This window comes from Rhododendron vialii, chromosome 3a (genome assembly GCF_030253575.1).
Source record: "Rhododendron vialii isolate Sample 1 chromosome 3a, ASM3025357v1".
Taxonomy (NCBI): Eukaryota; Viridiplantae; Streptophyta; class Magnoliopsida; order Ericales; family Ericaceae; genus Rhododendron; species Rhododendron vialii.
Window position 1 is genome coordinate 26,746,011 of NC_080559.1, and position 11,153 is coordinate 26,757,163.

Here is an 11,153-nt window from a genome sequence, read left to right on the forward strand (position 1 = left end):
GAGGTGTCTGGATTCTGAGAGTAGAGAGGGAATGAACACCATTGTGGATTCAGGAAAGCTAGGAGTGGTGGGATTTTGGATTACGGGTATTTTTTTCTTGATAAATTAGAAATACCAAGTCTTGGGAATTAATATTCTCCTTCCCATCACTTATTAATTTCAAAAAAGTAGTCCATCAGTTGAGACTTGTTTGCCCAACACCCACTGAACAGTAATTCCCCCTTCTCTGTATCTGTCCGCATAAGAAAAAAGGGAAAAGAAGAAAAAGAAAGAAGATGAAGCAGAGGAAGGTGCTCAGAAAAGAAGAAAGTAAAAGGAAAGTAGCAAGAAAGAAGCAAAGTGGGGATTATATGCCATTTAACTTCCTTAGGAAGTTGCTTGTTCCTTCTGAATTAAGATTACCAATTTCCAACAGATACTTGCAGTTTTTTAATTGAAAAGAATAAAGTAAAGTTAATTTACAAAGAACCACAACTGATTAGAAGGAAAAGAAAACAAATCAAAGAACCACAACTGTACGAAATAAAAAATAAAAAAAGAAAGAAGAAGAAGAAAAAGAAGCACAAGACTAAGGCAGCAAAAGAGTTTTTTTTAGCTCAGTTAGGATGCTTGTAAATTTGTAATCTTTGGTGGGAATAGGAATTTGATTGCGAGAAATCAAATTCTTGTAATTCAATAGTCCGAGTAATTCTATTCTTACATTGGATTAATTCTGTAATCTTCTCCATAAATAATTTATTTTGGATTTTTTTAAACTCAAAATTTTCCTTTAATTATGGGTAACCTGCTAATGACCTGTTTAGCAAATAAATTTTAAAGTACAAGTCGTAACTAGTATCATAAATATGTATTAGAAAACCAAAAATCGGCATACAAAAATCACAAATTGTCATAATTTAGACATACGATATACACTGTGTACCATAACTTCCCCCTAAACTTAAATAGACTTTTCGATCTACCCATACCGTAAAAATATCTCGACAGAATAACTTCCCTATGAAAGGCTGTTCTGTTCGACGGTTTCCACCCCATTCTGCACTACGCCCGTTTACTTCATAAAGCTCAAGTGCAACTATTTTCTCTCTAGAGCATTCTACTACTGTATTTGTTTGATCAGTTCCCGTAATATTGTCAATAATTTTCGTTTGGTTATCGAGGAAAAAAATGGCTGGAAAAGGACAAGGACCCGCGATCGGGATAGATCTCGGAACGACTTACTCCTGCGTGGCTGTTTGGCAGCATCAACGCATTGAGATTATAGCAAATGATCAAGGGAACAGGACGACGCCATCTTACGTTGCCTTCACAGATGCAGAACGTTTGACCGGCGATGCTGCGAAGAATCAAGTTGCCGTGAACGCAACTAACACTATTTTCGGTATGGTCTAAGCGCTAAAAAATTGTGCTGTTTTTATCCAAGTACAAGGAATTTCTTTTGTTGATTCTATTGCATGCTTCTATGCCTTGTGTGTTTTACAGTGTTGTTATTTCTTCATTAATCTGCCAAATAATCAGCGCTTTTTAATGCCCGCAACATCTTAGAGCCTCTAGTTATGCATGTCGTTTTACACGGATTATACTAGCTATTAGGGAGAAATCCTTTCCTGTCTTAATCTTGTGATTATTTGGAGGATAATAGATAAAAGTAGCATTGATATTCGCAAAAGTGTATTGATATTTGTGAAAGTGTATTAATATTTGTACTTCAATGATTAACGAAGAGTTGTACATTTAGGTGGAGAATTTGGGTCTGTACTGGGAGTGAAGTAGTGTAAACATGGAAGAGATTTGAGGCTGGTACAGAGAGTGGTTATGGAGTTTTGGTTCATGTGATCTAAAACCTTGCCTCAGACGCCCTTCCTACATCAGTACTATGTTGCGGAAACTAAGGATCAAACCAGAACACAAACACACACACAAACACAGAGACAAAGATTTACGTGGTTCCCCAAAATCGGGTACGTCCACGGGGTAAACCGGAGCAATTATTCAAACAAAGGAAGCTTTACAAGTGAGGTCTCTCACCTCACCACACTCTCTCATCTCTGACCTACATTTCTACTGCAAACAGACCTCACAATTTCCTTCAATGGTCTCTCACTCAAGAGAGATACAAACCCCAAGCAGAGGACTCCAATTTATAGCCAAAACCTGGAGCCCTATTCATGAGCCACGAGAGGCTCATTTACTGCAATCCCATGCCTGGGATTTTCAAGATTTAGGCAAATCTTTTGAAGTCTACAAAGGCTGCCAAGGCTGCCATCTTTGACCAATGAGAGAATTGGAGCCACACTTCAGCAGCCCATGTGCTGATTTCAACAATCTCCACCTTGACGACAATTCTCCAAAAAGTCCGATGCTGCCCCCAAATACAATCCAAAAACAGAACAAACAGACTCTCTACAAACTCGAACAAACAAAGAGAGACAAGAGAGCAAACTATAGAAGCAAACAACAGTGCTCTCAAAACAGAACAAACAAACAGACTGACTGCAGATAACAGATGCTCTTAACAAATTCAAAATACCGGAACAAACCAACAGAAGAGCCAGATTTCCGAAGTCTTCGAGTAAACTTCAGAACAGATTCGGACAAGTCGCGCGACAACTCAAAAGTCCCGGCAACAGATTCATATACAAATTCAGATGCTTGACCCACATCAAGCCAAATGCTCAACCTCGATTGAGCCAGGCGCCCCAGAGGCGCATGCACCCCGAAGGTGCTTAACATTGAATCAGGTGGACTGAGCTTGAACCACCATCAAACTCACTCCCAATAACTTCAGCGGACAGATCTGCAGTAGATTCAAAATCAAATTCCCCAATAACGGTGGCAGCTCCACCTTCAGCTTTACTCACACACACACAGTGCACACACTGCACTTTTCATACAACAAGGGGAAGTGATCCCCTGTGGTCACACCCACCCACTAAGGGTGCACCCCAACAATAATCACCCCCTACACCCGAGTGGGGTAATCGTTGAATTCGCAGCGTTGTCCGACTGCAATCCGCCACTCTAGCACCACAGCTATCCCCTGCTCACACCAGAGGCTCCACTCGCCAGATAATCTCACACATCACCTGCGAGGAGGCTAAAACAACCCAGCTAGATATCCGTGACTCATATCGGCAACACCGCCGATACATTGCACCCCCTCAACCGAGTGCTCCGCATCCAAACCCGGATGCTCCACATCCACGTTCGTCAATCCCGTTCTGCCCCTCTAGTCAAGCGCCTGTGTCACTGCTAGCCATCAGAAGTTTCACCACCCCCACACCGGAAGTGTATCTACCAACTGACCGAGTGTCTCCTTGCAAGACCAGATCTTCCGCGGCTGAACTCCGAACGCACCGTGCCCAATCACAGAGCACAAAATCCGATTGAACCAGACTGCTTCCGATCTCTGCAAGTCTGCTCCGCTAAGCGCTCGCACCGGCCTAGGAGCCCCCAATCCGAAAACGGAGCCCGCGGTTGCGTCCGGAACGTCGAGATAGTCAAAATCGACTAATCATACGCGAAAAACGGAGTCCGAATGGCCCCGAAATCGCAAAAAAAACAAATCTGGCAGTTTGACCATTGACCAGCCACTGTACCGCTGACTGGACTGCCATGTCAGCGTTGACCTGCTGACGTGGACAGTTGACCTCTGACGTGTCACCAAAATGGGACATTCCTGCTGACGTGGCACCGCCACGTGGTCGCTGACGTGGCTGCTGACTGGGCCGATGACTCATCGCCTAGTCAGCGTTGACCGCCCATGTGGCGTTGACCGGCACACGCTCTCCACACGCCAGCGTGTGCTCTCCGCGTGCCAGCGTGCGCTATCCATGCGCGGGCGCAGATCTGACGCGCTTCGCACGCCCCACCTTTGACCGGCGCGTGCTCGCTCCTCCGGCCACCTCCGACGACGTTCCGACCACCGTTGTGATCGTCTCAACAATCCGAATTTGGGTCTTTGATCAAAAAAAATTTCCGATCACTTTTCGGAACTGGGTTCTATCTGGACAGAACTCGCGGTGAACGCCGCCGTCGAACGGAGCGTTCTGCTTCTGTGGTGCTCGGTTCGCGACGGGCCTTGGTGCGTTGGAATCGTCTAGGAGAGACGCACGAGACTCAGTGATCAAACTGAGTTTTTGATCAGAATTCCGTGACTGTAATTTTCTGGACAGAAACGGAAAACAGAGCCGAAACAGAGTTTGTGTTCTTGGTAACCAAATGCTCTGATACCAATTGTTGCGGAAACTAAGGATCAAACCAGAACACAAACACACACACAAACACAGAGACAAAGATTTACGTGGTTCCCCAAAATCGGGTACGTCCACGGGGTAAACCGGAGCAATTATTCAAACAAAGGAAGCTTTACAAGTGAGGTCTCTCACCTCACCACACTCTCTCATCTCTGACCTACATTTCTACTGCAAACAGACCTCACAATTTCCTTCAATGGTCTCTCACTCAAGAGAGATACAAACCCCAAGCAGAGGACTCCAATTTATAGCCAAAACCTGGAGCCCTATTCATGAGCCACGAGAGGCTCATTTACTGCAATCCCATGCCTGGGATTTTCAAGATTTAGGCAAATCTTTTGAAGTCTACAAAGGCTGCCAAGGCTGCCATCTTTGACCAATGAGAGAATTGGAGCCACACTTCAGCAGCCCATGTGCTGATTTCAACATACTACACTACTACTGCTTCAGCTTGTTTGTAGCTGTATTGAATGTGATTTCCTTTTGTAACAGTGTCTAAACTAGCAGCATAAGTTCATACAATATAATTTTGTGTTTTGTATCTCTTGTTATACCCTTTTAGATATTTTACACATATTTCTACCTAGTTTGCCATTGGTTTTTGAAATTTTGGTTTTTTCCAGACGCGAAGCGTCTAATCGGAAGAAGGTACAACGACACCACAGTTCAGAGTGACATCAAACTATGGCCATTCAAGGTCACACCCGGTCAAGACGACAAACCAATGATTGGAGTAACATACAAGTATGAAGAGAAGCAATTCTCTGCCGAAGAAATCTCCTCAATGGTCCTCGTAAAAATGAGAGAAATTTCAGAGGATTACCTCGGCACCACCATCAAAAATGCCGTCATCACCGTTCCTGCCTACTTCAATGATTCTCAGAGACAAGCCACCAAAGACGCCGGCGCCATTGCTGGCCTCCACGTCATGCGGATAATCAACGAGCCAACTGCAGCCGCCATTGCTTATGGTCTCGATAACAAAACCAGTAGCACCGGTGAGAAAAAGGTGCTCATATTCGACCTTGGGGGCGGAACATTCGACGTCTCTGTATTAACCATGGAAGAGGGTAAGTTCGAGGTTAAAGCTACGGGTGGGGATACCCATTTGGGGGGTGAGGACTTCGATAACAGGATGGTGAACCATTTTGTTCGGGAATTCAAGAGGAAGCACAAGAAGGATATTAGTGGGAACCCAAGAGCTTTGAGGAGGTTGAGGACTTCTTGTGAAAGAGCAAAGAGGACTCTTTCATCGACAGCTCAAACTACGATTGAGATTGATGCGTTATACGAGGGCATTGATTTTTTCTCCGGGGTTACTCGGGCCAGGTTCGAGGAGCTGAACATTGATTTGTTCAAGAAGTGTATGGAGCCAGTGGAAGAGTGTTTGAGGGATGCGAAATTTGACAAGAGCAATGTCGACGAAGTGGTTCTTGTTGGTGGGTCCACTAGGATTCCAAAGGTCCGGCAATTGCTGCAGGATTTCTTCAATGAGAAGGAGCTTTGCAAAAGCATTAACCCTGATGAGGCTGTGGCTTATGGTGCTGCGGTTCAGGCAGCGATTTTGAGTGGTGAGTGGATTGACAAGGTTCAGGACTTAGTACTGGTGTTGGATGTCACTCCGCTTTCCCTTGGTTTGAATGACGGTAGTGGGGTTACGAATGTTTTCATTCCGAAAAACACCAAGATTCCTACGAAGAAAGAGCAGGATTGGCAAACTTGCTTGGATAACCAAACCAGTGCTTTGTTTCGAGTCTATGAGGGGGAAAGCACTCAATCCAGAGACAACAACTTGTTGGGCCAATTCAGAGTGACTGGATTTCCTCCGGCTCCTAGGGGCGTCCAGAGGTTCAATGTCTGTTTTGACATTGATGAGAATGGTATTCTGAATGTGTCTGCAGAGGACAAAACTATGGGACAGGTGCAGAAGATCACGATCACCAACGATAAGGGTAGGTTGTCTAAGGAGGAGATTGAGAAAATGGTGCAGGAGGCTGCGAAGTACAAGTTGGAAGACGAGGAGCAGAAGAAGAAAGACGAGGCGAAGAACGCGTTGGAGAATTACGCTTATAACATGAGGAGCGCTATTAACGATGAGAAGAATGGCGAGAAGATTCCTCGGGCTAACAAGAGGAAGATTAAAGCGGCGCTTGAGCAGGCAATTCAGTGGTTGGATGAGAACCAGCTCGCTGAGAGGGAGGAGTTTGAGGATAAAATGAAGGAGTTGGAGGGCATTTGCCACAATATTGTGGAGCTTGATTAAGATGTTCCAATCTTCAGCTTGAGGATTTCAGTAATGCCGATCAAAAAAAAGCTTTAGGATTTCAGTAATTCCTCTTTGTCCACTGCAAACTATGAACATGTAAAACCTTTCGGGTATTTCTTTTCTGTATTTTTGTGTTTTGGTTTTTTGGTTTCGCTTCAGGCAGAACTACATATTGCGTCTTTACTATGTCATTGCTTTCGGCTGCAACTTGAAGGTGAAAGTGTTCTGTGAAACCGTTGGACTTGATCTCTTTTTGGCTTTGCCAACAAAATTTTTGGATTACTACTCTTTCAGCAAAGGAGTCTGTGATGATTCTCTGGTGGGATTTCTACAAGCATATGAGCAACAAGTGAAGTAAAAAAGTGCTACAGAAACTGTTTCTTTCTTGGCTGACTACGAACTTCAGTGAAGCCATTATTCTAGGTAGTACTCAGTGGAACTAAACTGTTATAGAAAAGAAACGAATATGTAATCCTTCCATTCTCAAGAGTTTTTGCATCCACTTTTCTTAGTCAATATATAGAATCATTTCATTGCACATCGTTCATGCTCATAAGCCAGCTCAAATCAGAAGGAAAAAGAGTGAACCCAGAAGCAAGATTACTGTACAAGCTGAATTGTTGTGCTAGGTGGTGGTTGACGAGTATTGAATTCTAACAAAATATTAGAAGCATGAGCACAAAATATGCATATATAATCATACATTTATCAGCAAAGAACTTATACCAGCACTTGGGCATTCCAGACATCTTTCTCTCTCTCTCTCTCTCTCCACCCCCCCCCCCCCCCCCCCCCCCCCCCGTGTGCTAGTGTTCTGCAGTTTTGTGAAACTTACTTAATAAGGTTATAGTTTTGTGGGGGTTTTGAAGACAAGTGGTGTGGTTGAGAGAGATGAGGAGAGGACCAAAGGCTATGTGGTTGATTTCTTATCAGTGTCACTTCGTGCAATCTCTAAGGATCCAGAGGCTTATCTGTCTGCTTGTATATATGCTCAGGTACTTCAATGGTTGTATTTGTTTCCACTACTGCTACTTTTTTTTTTGTCTTTAAGATTATGAATTGGTTAGTGGTGTTTTAGAGTGTTTCTGTTTTGCCTGGTTTCACTTGCCTGATAACAGTTGATTGGTATTGTACAGTAAACACAGTGAGAATGAGAGCGATGGCAAGAGGATTGGTTAGTGAGAGGACATTTTTCCGACATATAAAACCTCCTCTATTGTATGAAGATATGATCTCATGAAAGTGGATGCAAAATGCTTCCCACAAAACATGGAATCTATGTGCGGAACTAGCTAGAGCGTGGAAAATCTATCTGCTGTGGAGCCTGGAGTTTTGACTTAAATGTAGAAAAATTCAAGGATTTAAATACCTTGAATTTTTTGTTCACTTGATGATAGCTTTTTACACTTTTTAGTCTTATGGTTACCAGTAAACATTGATGATTAGACATAGCTTTATTCGGCAGACTCACGGGATGATTTTTTAGATTAGTTTTGCACCAAATCCTACAACCGTTTTTCAAAGGACAGAGAGAGGGTGTTTTGCTTACCTCTATCTTACTTGGTTCTTGCTCTTCTCAAGCCTCTATCCACTACTGATACACTGCAATCTTCTTCACAGTACATATTCATTGCTAGTTTGCAACCTTGTTTTAGCATTTGCTAGTTAGACGTTGATCTGTCCACTTGGAGTGAGCTCGGTCTTGGTCCTTCCGCAGAACTTAAGCACCTGGAGAAAATGTTTTCTCTACGCAGGAGTGGGAATTCTAACAAATAGTTTTGTATCACTGCGGAGAGTTTTTTTGTGTATGTTTTCCTTGCCCTGAAGATTGACGCAAAAGATGAACATGGAGATCAGTCAGTCACTCAGAAACAGAATACAATTGAACTGTTGTCTTATCAAAGGTCACGGTGATGAGACTTGTGCCGTCAGATTCTAATCAGTGTACTGTTCAGTTTCACTTTACTTTAACTTGGGATCACGACCTAGCTCATACTGTGCTAGAGGTATGATTGTTCTCCATTATGTTTTCGTCATTTACATCTCAAAATTGCATGTTCAGTTATCTTCCTCAATCCTTAAGCTGTGCAATCCACCTGCTGTTTCGTGGCAGCTTCATATTGATGATTTTCGTTTTACTGACAATAGAGCAGCCAGAGAATGACAATAGCAGTGGCCTCAGTGGCCGGTTTATCCGTGTACTATTACATTGGCTTCAAGAATTCCTTTTTACCTGTGGTCTTATTTCATCTCCGTGTACTATTACATTGCCTGTAAACCTTGTGCTTATTATGCCCCTCGTCTTCTATTTCTTGCCTTTGGCATCTCATCACCCTGGTATTTGTTAGTTATGGGTGTTGCCAATGGATATGCAGAATCTTAAAATCCTGCAATTGTACCAGTTTAATTTCTCAGTGTGACAGTTATGGACCCTAACTTGGTCTAACGCCACTAAGCTTACCGGAAAAAAGGTGCAAGACATTTAGCTTGTTAGTCATTGATATTCTCTACTACTACAAGCTGTCCCTTTTGGGTAAAATGGTGGATAGGAGAATGTTGTTGCCTATTCTGAGTTGAGGGAGGAGAATTGTTGAAATTTTTTGGTATAGTCACACTTCATAGTCCTCGCCTTCGCATAAATCCCGGGATGAATGAAGATGTCTCCTATTTAAGCCCTTCTGTGTTTTTCTTTGACATGCTCTTTGACAGAGGAACAAGCTAATGTGATTTCTGCTTCCATTTTTTCTCTGGACTTGCCACCGCCAGTACTACTTATCCAATAGCTGCCATAATACCAGAAATTCCACTCTATCAAAGCAATCGGGCATGGCCGGTTTGCCTACTGTTTGCAGATGTGACGGGAAATTGTCTCTAAATTCCGCCTAAAATAACATCACTCGTGAGTAGTTTTTCAAAAGTGCTAAAAGTACTACAAGTGCTAAAGCACTTTAGAAGAAAAGGGAATTGATGATGCTTAATCTTTTTTGTTCTTGCTTAAACTCATTCATTGCATGACTTAATTGCCCTTCATTATACCACTTGCTTTACGAAAATACCCCTTCAAATCTCATAAGTGCAAGGCAACTGTTTTTCCAGTTCCACAAGTTCAACCAAAAATGAAAACTTACGAGCAAAACAAGAGCTAATTTTAGAAGACGAGCAAACCAAAATTAAACATCAAAAACTGTTTTGTAGTTCCATGTTTTCATCAATTCACGAGCAACCCATATAACAAATAAAAAATTGGTAGGAGGTCCACTATAGCATATTTGTAACCTACTAAGTCCACTTCTAAATTTCATAACCCTCTAATCCACTAATATAGTTATATAACCTAATAACTCCAATTTACTTAAAAAGAGATATTTTTCAAGACCAAAAATCCTCATAGATAACATATAGAGAGAGAAACTCTAGATCATAAAACAGATCTGAGCCTCCCCTCTCCCCCTCTCTCTCTCTCTCCTCCCCTCCCCTGGCGAACCGTCCGCCTCCAAACTCTCCACGCCGACGAGTTCTCCCTCACTCACCACGAACTGGATCGGGCCCCCTCTCTCTCTCTCTCTCTCTCTCTGATTACTCGTCGCCGCCGCAGTCCTGATCCTCCTCATTGTTGGAACATTTTTAAGAAAATAAATGTTAAATATTAATTCCTCTGTTATCATCCTCATTATTCTTCCATTACACAATTATGTTTATATTAAACCAAAATTGGTTACAAGATTTAAGGGAATTTATGATTGTTATTATGTCTATTAATACCTATTACATCTATATATAGAGGTACTCCATACAAGTGAGATGGTTATGGAAAATAGAGGAAGCATATGGAGAGTATACACAAAAAATGAAAGAGAGTTTCAGAGTATTCATAAACTATTTTTTATAGAGTTGGGCAACTCGGTTCGTGACTCGTTCAAACCTCTCGGTGGTCGTGAACATCGTATGAGGGATGCTTGTGAGCTCTTGGGTTTAATCTTGGGGCTAGTACACTCCGGTGGAACCTTCACGAGGGAAGGAATATTAGCCTTAAGACAGTGACTACACGACTCTCATTCTCACAGGCAACATCTTTCATACTTTCATTACTTGTATATTCTCTCATATCTACTTGTTGAGTTTTTATGTTTATGTGTACCTATATAATTCTTGTGATAAATAAATCTTTTGTGTATATAAATCCTAACAGTTAAGGTTAATATTTATCTCTCAATAAATTGGAACAGTGAAGTCATGTTTTTATTCTTGCTAGGAAAAAAAAAGTCAGTTTCTATTCTTACACGCGCGCATGGCTAGTGACTAGTACATGGATCTTGTATCTTGCTACACGTACACGTGTTATGTCGACAAGTACTGTTGTAAATCTGGTTTGTTACTATGTGAGGATTTGTATCATTTCTCTCTATATCAACCATGCATGATATTTGGTGCTTATCAAATCTTTTCTGTGCTACTACTCCATGGAAAAGAATATGTGGTTTTATTCATTTATTTTTGCTTTGTTCATAGATGAATCTGGCATTATGATTTCCACATTATGATGAGTTTGCAACTTTACATGTCATAATCAAAAGTAATTCTGTTCGAGTATTCGATAAAAGAAAATTTGGGAGTCGATGCTAAATTGTTGA

At 42.0% G+C, this 11,153-nt stretch overlaps 1 protein-coding gene across 1 annotated transcript; it reads left to right on the forward strand.

Moving 5' to 3' along the window:
* The first annotated feature begins 969 nt into the window (after window positions 1-969).
* LOC131318788 (heat shock 70 kDa protein 1-like) lies at window positions 970-7,060 on the forward strand. The gene is made up of 2 exons (XM_058348756.1): window positions 970-1,381; window positions 4,880-7,060. The coding sequence occupies exons 1-2, from the start codon at window positions 1,168-1,170 to the stop codon at window positions 6,517-6,519; spliced, it is 1,854 nt and encodes a 617-aa protein (XP_058204739.1). The 5' UTR covers window positions 970-1,167; the 3' UTR covers window positions 6,520-7,060.
* The last annotated feature ends 4,093 nt before the right edge of the window (window positions 7,061-11,153 follow it).